General features: G+C 38.0%; 1 protein-coding gene across 1 annotated transcript in view; it reads left to right on the top strand.

The window, feature by feature from the left end:
- The window catches only part of SCUBE1 (signal peptide, CUB domain and EGF like domain containing 1), a 266,991-nt gene that overhangs the window by 178,279 nt on the left and 68,519 nt on the right, over window positions 1-20,193 (top strand). The window contains exon 9 of the mRNA XM_088055086.1: window positions 13,856-13,972. Coding sequence (XP_087911212.1) covers window positions 13,856-13,972 — 117 coding nt within the window. The remainder of the gene's footprint in view (window positions 1-13,855; window positions 13,973-20,193) is intronic.

Genomic DNA, 20,193 nt, shown 5'->3' on the forward strand with positions numbered 1-20,193 from the left:
CTTTGGACAGCTCAGATCTGCCCGTCAGCATCCATACCTATCTGGAATGATCACCTCAAGGAGACCAAAGCCTCACTTCGAATATTTAATTGATTGCTGGGCTAATAGTTGCATTAGGTGGAAATATTTATAAATTTTCCATATAATTTGTGTCTTGTTGTCCATGAGAAATAATCTGTTTACCCAGAGGCCAGCAACAACCACTGTGTAGGAAATGGCATAGTGTTATGATTCTGTAATGGTATTAGATGACAAGATTGAGGTAAAATATTTTCCTTCATGTGAAAACCTGGGTATATGTTCCCTTATTTTTAGATTATCCATGTTTGTTATGTTCCTGTTAGTTTGCAGACCTAGCAAGTGACCCATATAGCTCTATTTTTTAATGACATACAATTTTAAATATTTTAATATAACAAAAGCTATGAGACAGTTCATCTTGCTTTATAAATGCGCTGTTAACACTTTTAGCTATAATTTCAGTAGGACCCATAGTCTTACAAGAAGTCAGGAAAATAAATAATCCAAAAGCCCTCTAGACCACTGAAAAACGCAGCCCTCTGGGTCTCAATGGTGAGTTTCCCCAGACACAAATAGTATGTACTCTCTAGAGGTACTGAGCAACATAGTGCACTGTGTTGATGCCTCACCCTCTGAAAAAAATAAATATCCAACCTGAAAATAAGTTCACACTGCTTCCAAGAATCCAGGAAAATAGCATTAAAAAGTTTAGCATTAAAAGGATTAGTAACAGCCTTTTAAATTACAGCACATCTGTAGTTTCCAAGCTGAACATAGACCCTATAAAAAAGCCTAGGGAGATAGTTTAAAATACAGTTTGCAAAATACATTGTTGAATTCTGTCATACCTCCTGTATTAGCAGGTATCAGCTGAGAGATGAGAGTTTCTGGAGATGCTGTGTTTAAACCACTGATTCCTTAGAAAAACATTAACTAGAGAGGAAAAGAAATTTAACTAGTGAGTGAGATTTGACTGGCTGGCTTAATATTTAGGGATTTTTCTACTTGTTTGTTTCTGCTGATTGCTGATGCTCAGAATTTTATTTTTTTTTAATACAGTCGTAGTTACAAAGTGTAGTGGCATTTCCATTAAATTCCATATGTCTTCAGATGTTTTCTAAGCAGCTGTTTTAAGAAGTTCTGGAAGGCTCCTCAGTTTTTCTAAATGGAGTGTGATTTTTGACCCTCCTGCAGGCAGTCTTGGGAGAGTAGGAAATGTAGATGACTTTGGGTAATTTTAGTAATCTGATGAAAGGTGCTTTCAGTTGCAAGTCCTGAGATGATAATTGCTAGTCCACTGTCATTTGCTGCATGCTATCAAAATGACTATGATCTGTATAATCCTTAATGTCAGCTCAGAATAAGCTTGGCAAGATTGCTTTAGAACAGTGTTGCTGTGAGACAAGGCTGCCTATAGCAGTCATTTTGCTGCACAAAGACCGGCCACCTCTGTGTTTCAGATTGGTTCTTACAGGGGGCCTGAGTCCAAGTCATGCTGTAGTCCTGTGACTTGTGCCTAAATCTTAAACAGAGAAAATTAGATAAATACACAGTCTTCATTCCTGTTAGATGCATCCTTATCTAGATCTTATGAGGCAGATGATAAACTGGTCTTCTCCGATGATCAAGAAACTTCCCTTTAGAACTGTCCAAAGATGTCCAGGAATTTTCATCCAGCTTTTTTGTAATGTTTGGACAGACCCTGAGGGCTTCCAGCTGTCACTTACTTTCCTGGGTCAGTAAGCTGGATTCAGAGTGAAGAGTGCTTCCATTATGGAGATGGCACTGAATGGCTGTTTCCTGGTCCGTGAATGTTCATAGAGCTCATTTTCCTCTTTTTCACTTCTCCTTGGCCATTGCCATCATGGTGCGGAGGCAGCGCAGCCTTAGTTGTATCCAGGGGTGCTCCTGGAGAGGTTCTGCCTTGGTTCTGTGGTGGCTGCTGTAAACTGGACCTTGAGCCATGAGCATTCTGTAGATGGGGAAGGACATTGATCCTGCAGAAGTACACAGCTCCAAAACCAGAGGTGTACCATCGTCTCTAAGGCACATTGACATTCCCTTTGTTGCAGAACACCTTGCACATGCTACAAAGCAGAAAGGCACAATCAATGTCTTCAGGTCTTCTTAAGCATCTGGTATGGTTCATCTTCCGGTTAGTTGAGCACAGCCTTCAGCTCTTGAAATTATGTTCAAATATCTGTTTTGAATGGTATAACAGAATTTTTTCTGAAAATATTTTGTGTGTTTCTTAGGAGCATCATAGAGACCCTCTCCATTTTCCTTTACCTTCTTTTCCCTGGGAGCCCATTTGCCACGACTGTTCTGTCATAGCAGTATAGCATGGGTCTGCCCTACCTGGTCAGAAGAGTAGACTGGTGCATTTCACGTATTTTTCAGTCTAAATCCAGAATGAGTGTGAATCACAGTATATCTGCCCTGCCTACCTGTATGAGAGTCATTCTAGTATAGGCACACAACTTTAGAAGCACCAGTTAGCCAGTCAACCAGTTAAATTTCCAGTTAACCCTACTAATACACTTATCTTCAAAATACTTTGTCCAGTGTCACATCTTCGGCAATGAAAGTTTCTTTTATTCATGTTTCCATATCTCTTTTTGCTGTTATAGCCCTGAATAGAATTCATAAGTCAAACAGCCCCGTCACAGTCTACAAATGTTAAAATAAATCATCCAACAGCCTGGCACTTTATCATTAAATAAATTGTAAATAATCAAATCTTACGGGCTTATCATTCTCCTTGGCCACTTTCTCCAAAAAGGCTGCAAGATTTTTATAGAACAATTGTTTGTTGATATCCTGAAGCTTTCTTTTAGAAACCTTTATTTAGAACATGATATTCCATTCACAGAAATAGAATTCATGGCATTAGTTATGCCATCGGGCTTCCTCATTGCAAATAAGTCAAGTGCTTACAAAGAGATGACAGGCAGCTGGAAACTTCCTCTTTGAGGAGCAAGAACTGTAGAACTGTCTGAAATTTAGACTCTACTCCTCCTCTCGTAGTCAGAGATAATGCTTTGCTATTTGGCTGGTCTTTACCTCAACTCTTTGAACCAAGTAATTTCATGAAGTATTTTTTTATATTCTTTTAAAATTCAGTCATTTGCTACATTGCCATCATCCCAGGCCTTATGAGACTGCATGAATCTGTAAAGTGTTTTAGGCACACAACCATGATGTTTTGTGCAGGCTGTTTGTTAGTTCCTGGCCTCTGGTCAGCTCTTCTTGAAGAGAAAGACTTGACTAATTTCTCACTATATTTCATTTTCCTTCCTCTACTCTTTAGCAGTCAGTGGATCAGGTTCCTTTGGGTTTGACATGAGGTGACTTCAGAACTGCCAACAGTATGCATCTTCTTCACCTTCACTCCCTTTTCCATTCTTCCCTGAGATCACTGTTGTAAGAGCTCACTTTGACCATAAAATGATCTTGCTCTGGCCCTAGAAGATAAAAAGTTGGTCCCTTCTTGCCACAAGAAGAGGGATGTACAAAGTACTTTTGAGTATAGCAAAGAGCAGCAGGACAATGAGCCCATCCTGAAGTTGAGGAATTGTAATAATTTCCCTTGCATGCTTAAGGAAGGCAAAATGGACACCATTGCTAGAGGTGTCTTCAGAAATCCAAACTCTGCACAGAAATTCATTCCTTCACGAGACATATTCAATTAATTTTGTGTCAGGGCAGCTGAGAATTCTGCCATTGGACACCGACTTTTTGGGTCATCAGTAAGGTTATTTGCAACCCACCTCAAAGAGAGTGATGCAATTCTCTTCCCTGGAAGCTGGTTCCTAAGAACCCTCCAAAGTATTCTACTCTCAGCTGAAATGCAGATAAAAGCTGTAAAGTGCATGAGAACTGTGCTGGTCTTTGTTACTTCTCAATTTTACTTCTGCCTAGATTGCTTCTGTGGTGCCATTTGGAAACCAACAAGGACCAGCTTTGCCAGGCTGGGATGTATGTGCACCTGTAGTACATTTCATCCCTGGTTTCCTAGGAGTTGTTCACAAGCAGAGCTGTGGTCTGGCTGTATTCTTGGCACATAACCAGCAAATAAGGTAGAATTTTCACTAGCTCTGTATTTTCCCTTGTGCAAGAATCATTTTACTTCTGCAGGTGTCTCCTCTTCCATTATCTTATGAGTGGCTTTCAAGCCATTTATAATGAGCGCTCAGCTACCTGCCTGGAGAGATGAATGTGCAGTCAGCTAAGACCATTCCCTCTGCACAGCAATAACTAGAGATGTGAGCTGTGGAAACTGCAAATTGGGCATTTCTGCCATGGACCAGTATATTGCAGAGAATATCTTCCCTGCATGTTATATGGGGAATAATCATTCATCTCTTTGTTTGCCTTTGCTTGCTGTGGAGATTGCAGTTCCCCATCAGCTCAACTCCAAGGATCCCAAACATTGCAGTAAACAGCCAAAGCCAGTTCAGAATAACAGATCACAAGTGCAAGTCCTGCTCTGGCCACTTAAATGGCATGCCAGTACTCTCTTCTCTGTGTGCTGGTCAGCTCTTTCATCCAATCTTATGCCTCCTGAATGTACCTGGAAACATCAGCCAAGTTAACTGTTTATCCTGCCCTGGCCAAAGCTGTTCGGGTTTCCTATCCTTAGCCCAGTACCTACAAAGGATTTTATGAGCTGCTCATATCATACTAAATAAAAAACCCACAACTTGAGCTTGTGCCATGATTTACAGCATTTGTAGAAAAAGCAAGCATTCAAATATCTGTTACATCAAAAAAGGCAGAGAAATATACAAATTTAGAGTTTGGGTTTACCCATTTGAACCAAAAGTGGTACTCAATATCATATGCCTTGAGTCATCTGAGTTTAATAGTCAGCCATATGACAATTTTTCTTAATCCCCAGTTATCTAAGTATTAGGCTGCCCTATTCATCCGGAACATCAAGCGTGCTTTGACTGACTTGTCTGGAGCACCTGACAAAAAAACTTCTAATTTCTTTGGTGTGCTTAGTTTTACTTCTACCTTTTTGTATAACACACAGGACTCTCTTGGAATCACTGTTTTCTCTTCAATAGAGATATTCAGCTTTTTCTTGATTACAGGAAAACAGAATCTACAAAGTTAACTACAATTACCAGAGTCTCATAGTTAACTTTATTTTCTCCTGACGTGTTTAAAATGACAGCATATCAATATGGAAATTTTCCTTCTGTAGTCTTTCACCATCCAAAGATTTCTCCATTGGTGACTGAGTGTGAATAACTTACCAAAATCAAGCATCTCTGTTGAAATACTGTATAAACCACACAGTGACAGTGTAGATCATATGGAAATCCACCATTTTCTGGATTTCAGAACTCTGTGGTAGAGCCATATTTAGCTTCTTTGCAGATCAGGAAAAGGAGCTATAGAACAGTAGAAAGTACTGAAGCCACACATTCTTAACAGAATCTTGTCATCTGATGAGCATTTGCTGTCAAAAGCCTTTTTTCTTTAAAGTAGGTTTTGTGGGGAAACTGGTTTTCATAGTACTTTTGCCTGGAATGATCTTCAGAAATAGGAAGATAGAATGTACACAGACAGAATGTACTTGTTAGAATATTCATTTGAAATGTGAGGAAATTATTCTGAAGACCCTTTCACATTGCATTGCCACCCCTGTTCAAGGAAAATGGTGGTCTGTAAACTCATTGCCTCATGTATGTGTTCCACCCTTGGGGCCATTGTTGGTAATCAGTAGCCTGATAAGGGCTAGGGATTTTTCAGTTAGAGTAAACATAAAATCATACAAAATGTGACCTGGGTTTCTAACATGCAATTTAATGCCTAAACTACCAAACAATGGAGTAGAGAGTGTATGAGCTTCAGAAAATTTCCAAAAGTCTTACATTGTTTCATTCCAATGTGAATTAAAAACAGACTTTATTTTTGTCTTCTTTCAAAATAGAACTACTCCTAGGTTTCTGTCTCAGAGAACAGGATGATGGACAAGCTAGTGTTTGTTTTCAAGTGTTCTTTCTATCACAGTTACAGCCTACCAAGGGTCACTTTAAGCCAAGAACACTTTTCCAGTGCTCTTCAGTACTTCAGTACCTAGCTTTGTTGTACTGTCTCCTAGGACTCTTTCCAATTACTTAACATATGTCTTTATTTTTCTGAATGGCTTTTCCCCGACTTAGAAATGCTTACTGTCAGAAAACCAAGCTTGTGTCTCTGTATGCATCATAATCCTTTTGTGCTTTAATCAATAAGGAATTGCAAACATTTCATTAGCAGGCATATTGCTAGGAGGTTCTATAATTCAGTTACTGACTGTGAAACCAAGACCTTGCTTTAACTCCTTCTGTCAGTTCTACTTTGCTGTATGAAATCATAGCAAACAGGGGGAAGGGAATCCCTGAGGTAACTCATGCATTCTCTCTCTCCCAAGGGCAGATCCTTTCATCTTCAGTTACCGTCACTTTTATTCATTGAGTTTGTGAATGATGTGCTATTTCCTGTAAAAATCCCTTTCCTTCATTTCTTTGCTGACGATAAAGACTCTGACCTTATCCAGAATTCCTGGCAATATCTTCCATTGTTTTCCTTTCCCATTTTAAATGAAAGGATTTATCCAAGGTCAGGAGATAATGCTCCTTCATGATGTTCAGAGAATTTCAGTTTTTCTTTAATGCAGCTTCTCTATCTAAAGAGATCACCACAGCTACAAGTGTTAATTTTAAGAATCAGACTGGACCCATAGGATACTTGTAAAACACCTGATCCAATCTATCAAGTGATATTCCCTAAATGTGTAGTGTTCCCTGAAGAGGAATCAAGCTTTTCTGAACTGAGAGCTGCGGGTTTCATGATTCAGTGTAAAATTCACCCAGTTGTTTCTTCACACATTCCCTATGTGGCAAGGCAGAATTCTTATCCTATTTTCATGCAAATAAAATTCTACCAATCATGAAATTGCAAGGAAATGAGGAGACAAGCATAACGAAGTGAAGAATTCCACATCCTGCAAGTTACCCTTTCTGTCTTACCTTTTTCATTCCCTGAATATGAAGCTTTCAGTTTCTCCTTCATCTGTTCACAGCTATTTGTTTCTTTCATTATACTCTTGTGAATGCTCTTTCTCTATCCTTTCAGCATCACAGAGCATAATTTGCATGAGAATAGCATCATTCTCCCTTAACTGAAAATTGAAATATTCTGTGTTTAGTTTCTTCTTGTGCTTGTTGTCCTTTGGGTCCCTCCCTGTACCCTGATCTCCTGCCACATAGCACGTGTACCTCATGTACTGCTACTTTCAGTAAAATGTTTTTATGGATGGCAACAGCAGTCTTATCATCTGTTATCTGTCTCATTGCTTTCTTGCTCATATTGCATATACCCTCTTACATAAAGGCAAGCTCATTTTATAATCCACAGATTTTTTTATTTCTTTTTTTTAATGGCTTTTGCTGAGTTAAGTTTGAATCTCTTCCAAGTTTCAGGCTTTCAGGATTTGCAAATTTTTGGTAAGAGTTTTCAGGGGATCTTCAGTGTAGCTTTTTTTATTCAGTTAGGTAGTCCTTGTTCTTAGGCATAGTCATGTGCTTCACATATCACTAGTGGTTAAAATTATTTCTGGATTCTGTAGATAAAATTTAGGAGGAAGAGAAAGAACTCCAGTCCAAACCCCCAGTATGTCTGGAATTCAGAAAGAGCTCTCTTTGGTGGAGATTGTGCTGTGGCACCAATATGAAGGAAGCAGATGAGATGTCTGCACAAGCAGCCTTTGAGCCAGATGGAGCAAAGTGCTTTTTTCAGGTGTGAGAGGAGGGGAGGTACAAATTAAGGACTAATTTGACTCCAGACACTTTGTGTATTAAACTAAATGAATTGAGCAATCTTTAAGGGGAGGAAGCCAGTACCACTCAGCTGAGTAAGATCTTGCCCTCTCATAGAACTGTTCTAATACCTTACCACCATCACTTCTTCAAAACTGCAACATAGTTGGCACAATGGAGTCCTGATGTTGGTCTTTATGAGGACTCCAAAACACTACAGTGATGCAAGGAATCATGACAGACAATGGCAATTAATGGTATCATAATAGACCTTCTCAAAATTTTCAAAAAGCCATATATTTGGCTCTCTTTAACAGATGTCCTTAATCTTTTCTCAGTTGTTCAAAGTTGGTGTTTCACTTTGAATTAAATACAGAGTAATAAACTCGTTTTTATGAGCTTAGAATAGGTAAACAGGTTATCTCTTGATTCAGAGACAGTAGCAGTTTACAACAGCTTTAGTAACATCAGCTCATCTGCTGAGAAACAGATATTGGGAGTAGTTTCTGCTTTTTGCCAGTTGCTGGTCCAGTTTACCCAATTCCAGTTGCCCGGAATTATTATTTCAGAGGCATCTTTTTAGGAAAAAACTGGTCTAATTAATCCATATACCCCCTTGTTGCACTGGCTAAAAGTGTGAGTGCACTAAAGCTGCCATCCTGCTTGCACCTTTTAGCTTCTATTGCATGAAGATCCACTTGTTCATGTGTCTGACCCCTGAATTTAAGACAGCTATTCTGAGCATGAGATGCTATGTTCAGATATTGTGCAACATTCAGACCAGGTGTAGAAGTAGATACGATTACAATATGAGTACAGTTACTCATAACTTTGCTTGGTCTATGATTTACTTGATAGGATGTGATGGCTTCTCTAAATTCTGAGCTCCAGGCTACTCCATCCAGAATTGCTCTTGTCTAGCATAATAATGTTGACTCAAAATAAGTTCAAAATAATATGGCACAGATTTTGAGAGCAAGGCCCAATCATCCTGTTTCTGATGACCCCAATGAGCTTTAGTCCACTGCAAATGAATTCCACAAAATGGCAGTTTGAATTGCTCATTTTCTTTAATTTGCCCTTTGGTTAGTGTTATCATTTGGGCAATCATAGGAACTAGGTAGTGGAAAAAAGCGTTTTTCCACTTTCAAGTCTTCTTTTTGGCTGTACTTACTCCTTACCATGCCAACCTAAACAGTTTCTAGAAATCTGCCAAACTTAGAGAACACTCTTTGTTTTGGAGGACTGCTGTGTCTTTTATGTGCAGCCTATCAGTTGCTGCAAAAAATCCTTTTCCTCTGCACAAGGCCTTAGGACAGAGGGTCAGTCCAGCTGTCCTCTCTGATTTAGAGGAAATGGCAATCATAAGCACTACAGAACAGTCATTTAATTTAGTTCAAGAACAACTTCTTCTGAGCAATAAGATGCCATTCAGTGTGATTGTCATGCTTTTCCTAAGAGACAGATGCTGCAAGGCTACCTTGAATGTAGGTGATGACTTCAGTGGCTTCCATCTCCCATTTTCACTTAGGTTACATAGCCCTCTTGTTTTCCCTACAGCTGGGTTTTTGTCTTCTGTTAAGATTTCTTTGCATGTTTTATGCACATTCTTGAGACCAGCTCTTATGTTTACAGTTGTTATCCACTCTTTCCAGTCATTGTGTTATGATCAGGAGTCTGGAAATAAACATGGTTTTTCTGGATCCTGTTGACTTCAGATTGCCATGATGGGTAACACAAAAAATAAGAGAATCATTTCTCCATATCTCTAAAGAAAGTACCTTGGTGCTAGATCTCCCTCCTCTTATCTTTACTGGTGTTTACCTTGTCCAGTTTTAATACCTGTCCTCATGATTTACCAAAGATTATAGAGAATGACCTAGTTAAGACATAGATTACTGCATGATCCTCAGATGTATCCCTGCTAGTCTCAAGGGCCTATGTAATTTTGTTCTGCTTTGCACCGTATCTCAGTTCCTATAAAACTGGTTTGAATCTTAGTCCAGATTGAACCAAGTTGGTTCAGTAATAAAGACTCCAAGATTTGCCAGTACCCTTAAAATCATGTCATGTCTTTTCTCATTTTTCAAGATAAATTGAAGTCACAGAAGTTGGCTTTATAAAATAATTGGCTACTTAAAAAAACCCAAACAAACAGATTTTTATTAGAAGCTTATATTTTAAATGGTTATATTTACTTGTTTCATAGAAGAAGCTGAAAATCGGGCTTTCAGAAATATTCTCAAACCATGAGATGTGTTCAGAGTTTCAGGTGCTTAATAGTATTCAAAGCCAAATAAATCCTGTCTAGTGTGACTCCTTTTTATGAAAGTGACCTGTTGCCACCTGGTAGAGATTCTGCTTTTGTTCAAAAGCTTCAGAAGTAGAGCCTGAAGAGCTGCTCTTTCACTGCTAAACCACTGCAGCCACTGGAGTAACTTCACCTGGTAACTAAGTCAATGTTCCTGATTTGGTGCTGAAGGGCTAACAGCTCCAGCTTCTGTTTTTTAATTGGATATTTTAATATCCAGAAGCAGTGCATATTCCATAGTGCAGTGGACTAATGTTATAGCAAGAGTTCCTATGAATTAAACCATAGCATATTGGTAATGATTTTAGTTATTTCTTATCTGTGGATCCATCAAGCAGATACACGAGAGATTGTTCCATAATTAGGAGCTTACACTGGAAAAATACAATGTAATGTCTCCCAGACTGCCTTCTATAAATAGATGTCCTTTTCTTTAGATCCCTGCTTCTGCTTGAATTTTCTGGTAAGAATTCAGTAGAGATGTAGATGGAGCTACAAACATCACTTTAAATTAACAGTAAGGTCTAATTGTTTCAGATTATGAGCTTTGTCATAATTCAGAAGGAATCTAAATGTCAGTAAGATGACACTGTTTTAGTTGTGTCTTCCAGTTCTTTTTTCTGCTGCCTTGTCAAAAGAAAAAACTAAAAAATAAAACAAAACATACAAAAAATAAAAACATGCAAAAAAGTTTGAAACAAACAAAAAAAAAAGGCTAAAATGTTGAAGTTGTCTTTTGCAGATCAAAAAACCAGCAAAAATGTTCTGTAGGATCAATATCACCATGAAGACCTGATGCAATTTTTAACATCTGTTCTTTCCCTTTCGTAGCTTCTCCAGTGTGATAGAATGAAAATAAGTAATTTGCTTCTTCTCTTGGCTTGAGGCCTAAAAGTTTTATTTGTATTTCAAATATATACTGAGGTTTGGTAGTGGTGAGGTGAGGGATGAATTGGCATCATCCCTTCTCAGAAACACAGGTGGTCGGTCATACATTTGGTTTGTGCTGTGTGTAGGCCTCAGCTCCTCTCTTTGATGTAGCCTCTTTCCCACATTCTGTTATTCATGTTTGCTTTATTTTACCGATGTTTTCTCATGACCTTGAGTTTAAGGAATTTCATCAGTACATTCTCCAATTAACCAAAGTTTGAGAGGTACTGTCACATGTCCTCTTGCTCACTTGGATCTTCCTTCTGCTAAGAGTTTGCCATGTATGAAAGTCAGAGTTGCTAGGAAGGTTGCAGGGTATTTACCCTTTTTGGTTTGTTTTACTAAATCTGTGTTAAAATAAGAAAAGCTGACTTGATTCCTGCTGTTTATACGTAGAAATAACTCTTGATCATTGAATGACCCTTACCCTATAGATCCAGTCATCCATGCCATGGGAAAAAAAAATTGTTGTGTCTATTAATTTTCGCTGGATGTCATCCAGAAAGCAGAAATATTACTGCTTATGTTCATCTTGTGTTGACACACTGCAATAAAGGAGTCTTCATATGCCAGAGTTAATCTAACAGAAGATTTACTGCTCTTTGCAGTGCCATGCCAAATGTAACCTTCAGTGCTTTTTCCTGAGTTTTAACCCTACTTTAACTCTTTACTCCTGGCAAATCCTCCTGCCCTTAAGCTGTGCCCAAGTTAAAAATTTTAAATGACCTGAAAGATTTTTTCCTTCCCTGAAAGGTAAAATTATTATTTGATATGTTGGTCCATGAGGACACACATGTTCACATCCAAGTGGAGCAAGTGGTAGCATTGTCATTTGCAGAAGAATTCTTCAAGCAGAAATTTCAGCCTCTAAGTTTAGAAAATAGCACTTCCCAGAGAAGTAGATGAAAATGAGAACTATATTGCTTAAACAGTTAGGTCCTGCAATGTGAGCAAGAGCTGCCTGAAAATCAGGAGCTGCAGACTCAGCTCCATTTTCAGAAAGGCATTTCAGAAAACTTATCAATCCATTTGTTAGCTGTGCTCCCTGGAAGTTACATACAAATCCACTTCTATACTGGTAGCTCTTTCTACACCATGTTATTACATAGCAAACAGACACAAAAAATTTAAAATCTCTCTGGAGGACCACGTGTGAATGTATAGGGACGCAGAGATCTGTCCCATGCTGTTAATGCATGTGTGCCTCAAATCTGCATTTCAGTTTGTTCTTAAGTGCCAGGAGCTTATTTCATAAATGGTGGAGAAGCCTGTGACAGTGCGAAAGAAAAAAAGTTACATTTTTTATTTCTTTTTAAGCAGTGAAGTCCCTTCAAATAGCCAGTCTAAGTTCACCTTGAGGGCAAAACACAGGCTACTTTAAAATAAAAATCTTTCAGTGTTAGTCAATAGAAAAATAAAGTCTGTTCTGTTCTGTGTAAATAATTTTTGATCAATGTACTGTTCTAAGGCAATTCCCAATTAGCATATCCTATAGCTGATTGTCAGATCCTGTCCAAAGGGTACAATCGTGACACAGGCTGTGAATATTCAGCAATAGGAGTCTGTAAATCTGAGTAAGTAATGACAAAGCCTCTTTAGGGAAAGAGGTGAGCTGAGTAGAATAATGGCAATCTTGTGGGGCAGTGGGGTATTTTAATTTAATCAAATCCAGAGCAACTGAAAAAGATACTATTAAAGGGACTTATTCTCTGAAGTAAATACTTTTCAGAAAAATGTACAGTTCAAACTGACATGCTAAATTGGCATCCTTACATCCACTCCATTCTGTGGATCAAAGCAAAGTAAATAATTTCCCTCGCCTTTTATCTCTTTTATGGATGTGTTTGTGAGTATGTGTGCATATGCATGTGTATGGTGTGTGCATGTGCATACATGAGTAACACAGAACAATGGCAGCGACAGGGGTTCTTGCTTTTTCTGTAATGAAGTTGGCAACTTTATTTTTTTTTATCTAGTGGTACCTAATGGTCACTGCCCACAATAGTAAAAGCTCAGAAGTATTGCAACTTTCTCTTGCCTGTGTTTGCCCAGCCACCCTTCTACATACTACAAGCACTGGGAAATTTCAATGACACAGCTTGGAATGGGTTCAGTGACCTCAATTATGCCCTCCCACCCACTCCAAGCTCCTTTCAATTTGCAAAAAGCTTTAAGTGGACAAAACCCAGATGCCTTTTGCTTGTAGTTCAGTAAGAACAGATTGGACATGTAGATTCTTGTCAAAGTGATATATGTAGTTCATTTTCCATTAACTCTTTCTTAACTAAGGGTTTTAAATTATCAGTTCCAAGTCTAGCACTCTGCTTTGCTTTCTACTGTTTTTAAGGTCCATTATGCCTGCAACATCGTTTAAAAGTGAAACTTAAAATACCTCAGTTAGACATTGACTGATACAAAACAGAGTGGTTCTGCTTTTAAAGGCAATAACTTTTTTTTTTCTTTTTAAACTTGTTTCATATATAATAACCCATTCTATTGTCTAAGAGAGTTGAAAAACACTAATTAAATACACTAAGTAAAATCTCCAGTTTGGGAGGAAAAAGAAGTCATGACTTGTGCAAATGATTTCCCAGTCAAAACCAGTATATGGACCCTGATGACCTTGAGCTTGCTTCAGTTGGCTTGCTTAAAACTTACATTGCTTTTAATATGTTGTAATATTGCCCCAAAGAGGCAGTGCCCTTCCCCTCCCCCAGAGCATTTCATTACACTCCCTTTCTCCCTCTCTCTCCCTCTCTCTCTCTCTCTCATTCTGCAGAAACATGTGCTGTCAATAACGGAGGCTGTGATCGGACTTGCAAGGATACCGCAACAGGAGTACGGTGCAGTTGCCCAGTTGGATTTACCCTGCAGCCTGATGGGAAAACGTGCAAAGGTCAGCCTCTGTTTGCTTTGCAATGTATCATTTGCCTTCAGTGGGCCCAGTACAAGATGTAAATATTCAGTTATTTAATCAATACTTTTTAAGTCGAGGCAATACTGGTATAGTGATTGCAATTAAGTTCATTAGCTTTCTCCTTCCCTAATTTTTATGTATTTGCCTGGTTCTATTGTTTTCCTCTTTATTTATTAGAGGGTTTTATTACTGAAAAAAAATGAGATACAGAGGTCAAACTGTTCAAAGCTGAGCAGAGATTTAGAGGAATAACTCAGGGCTGCAAAAGGCCTTTAGTTTCAAAGGATATTCTGATACCTTTGTAATACCTCAGTCATCTAATGGTGTCTGCATTTGTCTATTCAGAAAATGAGTTACAATTGTTAAGCAATACTTTGTTACCTGAGGATAATCAACTGCTTATTACTAAGTGAAGCCACATATTGCTCAGAAAAAAACTTGCTCATTTCTGCACCTTCAAAAGATAAATAGACAGCTACAAAGGAAAAATAAAATAACATTTACAAATGCAGGAGTCTAAACCACACAGCTGATGCTCAGGTTTTACTCGCCAAAGAACCAGAACCTTGCTATTCTGTCTTTTGTGTGTGTGTGTTAAAACTGAGGTCAGGGGAAAAAAGAGCAGAAAAGAACATCTGATAGCACTGTCAGCATGTGCTCTTAGTTAAAGAGACCGGGACAGCTCTCAAATGTCCCTACATTGTCACACTTCAATGGCACATGAAGAGACCTGCGTACATGTTGGTAGGACAAGTCCATCCATCAACAATTTTCCCACTTTCCTGGGTATTTCTTTTGAGCTTCTTTGCAAAAGATCTGGAAGTGGAGATCCAGGAGGACATGGCATATATTCTTGTCACAGAAAATATTTTTCATCACTCAGTGACTTAGCTTAAGTTGCCATAACTTGCTAAGAAATTATTATGACTCTTTTTCCTTCAAATTAACCAGAAATGTCATAATACCTTCCATCCAGGGCTTGATGTTACTTAAAACAGTAAAATCCACAAAAATAAACAGAAAGTGTGTGGTTTCCTCTTGCTACAGGCTGAAAAATCTCAGTGCTTGGGCATGATCCTGTTAGTATTTATAGAAATAACAGTCCATTTGCCTGTTTATTTGAAAATAAAACATTTAAATTGCCATTGCACACAATGTTAATAGTTAAGGGTGAGCACACATCAAAACTCAGTCATCTTAGTTCAAGCCACATAAAAATAAATATTCATTTTTACCAGCAGACTAGCTAAGCCATAGCAGAACAGTAACAGTGATTCCACCGAGTGCTTAAAAAGAAGGCATTTTAATAATGTAACATACACCTAGGCTTGATCATAATGTTTATTATTGAAACTGTGTTATGAAAAAAAAAAAGAGTAATTCTAAATTTAGACATTTGGCCAGAGAACTAACATGAAATGATATTTATATAATAATCAAGACTGTAATTATTCCAGTGGACAAAATGAAATGTTCTACTGTTCCACAAACCAAATACCATAGCTCTAAGCTCTTTCACATTTTGCTTTTCCCCTTTTTTAAGAGTAGAAAATATAAGAAACAGAACCTGTATTTTTATGACACTGCTGATTCTTTCTTACTTTCTTAAAATAAGCAGCAGCTGGAAATTAACACAGATGGTTTAATAAAGCAACAAGCCATTTCTTTTTAACCTTTATTGACATTTTAGGAAATAATCTTTATTGTAAAATGGTAAAACATACATTTGAATTTAATTTAATTAATAAAAGTTGTCATATGTATTGCATTGTGAGATTTCTGGGCTAGATCCTGCTCTCCTGAAGTTGAAGTGATTTTTCCATTTAAACCTGTGCACAAAGAATCCTGCACTTAAACTGGCCTTGAAGTTTCTTGCACAGCTTTTGCAGGCATCCCTTAGTCAAAAGGGATGGTCTGTAGGATTTGCAACTCCCGAAGGCAGAAGTAAACTTTTTGGTGGAGTGACACTGATGTCCTCTTGGCTCCTCTTGCTGATAGGCAAAGCCTGGAAAAGACAAGACAGGAGAAAGTCAGTGTGCACATATTCCTTCCTCTGAATTCTCTAGAAAAGAAAAGGAGAGAGTGATCAGCACAAGTTTTCTCCTTCGATTTTTTTTCTTCTCTACTTTCCTTGACTTGACTGGCCCCAGTCTCTCATATATCCAGGTTCCTCTGTCCTCCAGCTGTAATTTTACATCTGTTTGGGGGTTATGTCTTGGATGCCCTTTAAAGCATCTTCAGGAATCATGGAGCTGTCACATGCTGTCTTTCTTGGGCACAGTTTTCAAGTGCTTCAAGTGTCACAGCATGTCCAAGTGACATTTCTCATAGAACATCATTTTAAGGTTGGTTATGTTTCTAAATATAGAATAACGATATGCCATTGTCTGTTGAAGGGAAAGTAGAGATGCAGGGCAAGGAAGAAAAGCTGAGAGGAACTGGAAGGAGAATTAATATATTAACTGAAAAATGCAATTGTGGGTTGAACAAAATTATTAATATGTTTAGGTTTAATTTAGCAAATAATGTTGACCGAAATAATGTTTTTATTGGAAAGTCTCTGATTTTTTTTTTAGTCCATTTTGGCATCTTCCTCTCTAAGCCATTTTACATAGTGCAGCTACTACATGAAATTATGTAAAAGCTTTGATTCAAGAGGATTAAATAAGACTCAAAGAAACATCTGTACTTTTGGGTATTACAAAGTGGATGTATGGTAATTTTTTAATGTGTAATTGTAGCTCATTTGTAGGTGATTTCCTCAATAATGTGCTTTTACTATACTAGTAATTTATGGAAATCTGCTGACACATTTCTTCCTTATTTTTTACTAGGGAATTTATTAATTTTTTTAAAAAAATCATGCAATAAAAGTACTATTTTGCCAAATAACAAAAATTTCTAGATGATTCTGTTCAACAATCAGGACTCTAGTCAATTTTAGGCACTGTGTAGGCATGTAAAGGGGGAAAAAGTTTCCTATCAACAATGTCCACAGGTTTTTGTTTCGTAGTTGGGAAGTACATTAATTGTTTAGTGTAGAAAAAAGGCAAGTATAAATACAAAAGGAAAGTTCTTAATAAAGAGTATATTCAAACATGCTTGATTACCAAAAGGTGGGAAAGAAACCCTTTTAAATGGAACTAATTGTTCTGTGCTTTGCTTGCAATATCACAGTTCCCATTCTGTAGTTCTGTTCTAGAAACTGGCATGAATTTAAATCACGAAGTACAGAACTGAGTCCTGACTAAAAGTCTGATATTTCTCCTGGCCCTTCTCAGTGTATCAGAGAACTACACCAGGAAGGTATAGGAGGGCAGCTTCAGAGTAATACAACGAACCTGCCTTCAGTGGTTTTGCAAGAGGTTGACCTCTTTCATAGTGAGAAATGAGAGTTCATTGTACCTCAAAGAATCAAGCTCCTTTTTTAATGCAGAGTACAGTCTGGTTTATAACAAATGTCTGTAAAATTTGGAGGTATAATGTTGTAGAGATAGTTTTAACATGGAATAGTTACAGATACTGGCAGAACACGTAGGAAGACTACTGTCCACTGTCATGGAGGATTGCTTTGCTTTCTGGAAACTGGAAAAACCTTTTTAATCTTTGACTAAAAATCTCTAATTTCTCTGTTACATACATAATTTGCAAAAGTGTTGTCTGTGGTCTAGTTAGAATGATCTTCAGATGTATTAATGGTGCTTGGATAAAAATTCATTAACCATTTGCTGTCTTTTAAAAGTTAGTCCTGAACTCAAGTCTTCCTGCAGTTGGCTTGGCACACAATGGAGAATGCTCCTTTATTCCCTTCAGCTTTCCTGTCAATTTGGCTCTTAATAAGCCATACCATGGAGGCTTTTGACAGCTGAGAGAAGAGACATTCCAGGCAGAAGGAGTTCCATATTCTCCCTCTAATTAATGCCATTTAATTCCTATTGCCATTGTAACTGGGTGATGCCAGCTTGATGCTCAGTTCATTTGATGCTGTTGATTATTGTGCTACACATGAGGAAACAGTGTAGATCATTTTCTTGAATGCCTACCAAGTTATCCCACAGGATTCAGCCAATTCACAGAAAGGGAGACTGAACATTGAAAGACGTAGAGGCCTGGGATGCTTATTGCTCATTACCTCCTACCCGCTTTTTAATATCCTCTGTGTTGGGCATATCAGGGGTTATGTGGTCCTCAGCTCCCTTTTTTGTTGGTTTCTGTGCTTCCTTCCTGCTGAGTGACCTTTTCGTGGATCCAGCTCCATTCTGCCCTCAGTGAGAAAATTCATCAGTTCAGCATTTTAATTATATTAAATACAGCTTGGGTAACTGATTATGCAGGAAGCTCATTTGAAAAAGACTTGTAGGGTTCAAGAGGAGTGAAGTCAGACTAGATTAGATTTAGCACAGATTTCTGAAGATTGTTTAAATCCATCTGCCAAACTGGATCAAACAATAAAGAGCTCACCTTCCCGAGGGCAGCTGCAGGAGACAAGCTGAGCCAGGGAGAATTCTTCTCTCAGGACTTAAAGTAGAGGAAGACTGAGAATGATGGCAAAAAATGACACCTGAGAGAGACAAGGACTTTCCTTCATTGCTTCTCTAAGTGAATTAGAGCAAGAGAAAGGGCAACAAGCTTCTAGCATGTTCTAGCATGTGTAAAATATATGACCATGTGTATGATATATATGCTCCGTTTCTGCCCTGGGACTTAACAACATAACTGTGCCCCCAGGCAGTGTTGTGCCTGAGAAAAGCAACTTCCCAGCACTCTGCATTTAGACATAGAAGTACTGTGCAGGCTACAGCCCTTGCTGAGCTCCTAGGGTCAAATGGCACAGCAAATTAAATTTTTAAGCAGGAGAAACTGGATTTCTAAGGGTCATTGAGCAAAAGTAACATCTCAACTATGACTTTTCCACAAACATTCATAAAGTGCTACCTAACTTTGCAATGTCCTGCAGATTTTTTTTTAACAGCAGGATGTGGATTATTTTATTCAGTTGACTCCCTGTTTTACATCATTTCACCCACATTTCATCATTTGGTTTGCCTCTTATGATAATCCACCCTTAAGGGGAAGGAACCTGACAACAGGATTTTGGGATAGTCAGCTGGACTGTAATGTGAGGGGGATTAGTAGCAATGTGGTATTACATGTTTATAATGTGCCCCCAACTGTGACTAAATGCAACAGGATCATCCTGTGCAGGAGTAGGTCTGTGCCAAGCCCAAGTGATCTTACAGATGTGTGTTTAGGAGACAGAAAGTTCCCTTTGCATCCCCACCTAGAGATGGTGCATTTTCTTGGCTGTGTGACACTCAGCCCTTCTCAGGCTCTGGGATATGTAACTAGGGCGGTGTTACGCTGGGGTTATGTGCCTGCATGGCAAACATTTCTCCTTCCTGCTGTCTCATTGTCATGGTGACCCAGCAATGGGGTGGGCTCTCCACTTCCTCAAAACAGGCCCCCATCCTTCAGCATTCAGATGTAGCAAAGAAATGTGGCACTGAGGCGCTTAAATACTTGATTGTGCTGCAGTAGGAGTATCAGAAATGCCTGAATGGTGAATGATCTGCCCAGTAACTTAGCTCTGAAACCTCCCTTATCATTAAGCAATCTAGGGGGGAAAAATAAAATAAAATAAAATAAAATAAAATAAAATAAAATAAAATAAAATAAAATAAAATAAAATAAAATAAAATAAAATAAAATAAAATAAAATAAAATAAAATAAAATAATCAGGAGCATAGAGACTAATGAAAAAATTCAGTCAAAGAACTGCCTCAAAGTTTATTTGAAATAAAAGGGAAATTTTGCACTGGTAGTTTGATATAGTAATTACTTTTTTTATCATTCTTAATTCCAGCCTATCACAGCAGGAAAATGTGTTTTAAATCAGCTTTGAATAAACAAAAAAATGAAACCCTGAAAGTGAAATAAATTTGAAAATGGAATTGTTTCCATGAAAAGAAAAGTTTTTTAGAGAATGAGTTTCAATGAAACAAAGTATGTTTTGTTAAGTATGAACTGAAAGTTTTCATTAAATTAAATGCTTTAAATTAATGCTTGACATCAGTTTGGTATAAGATTATGACTCAGATGCTGAAAGCTTTCCTCTCTTTTTATTCAGAACACACTAACACTGAGTGAAAAGCTCACAGTGAACAGTTCAGCTGGCCAATTTGGCTTCATTTCCTGGCTA

Source organism: Pseudopodoces humilis, chromosome 5 (genome assembly GCF_049639895.1).
Source record: "Pseudopodoces humilis isolate 2021_Gansu_Grassland_sample_001 chromosome 5, ASM4963989v1, whole genome shotgun sequence".
Lineage (NCBI taxonomy): Eukaryota > Metazoa > Chordata > Aves > Passeriformes > Paridae > Pseudopodoces > Pseudopodoces humilis.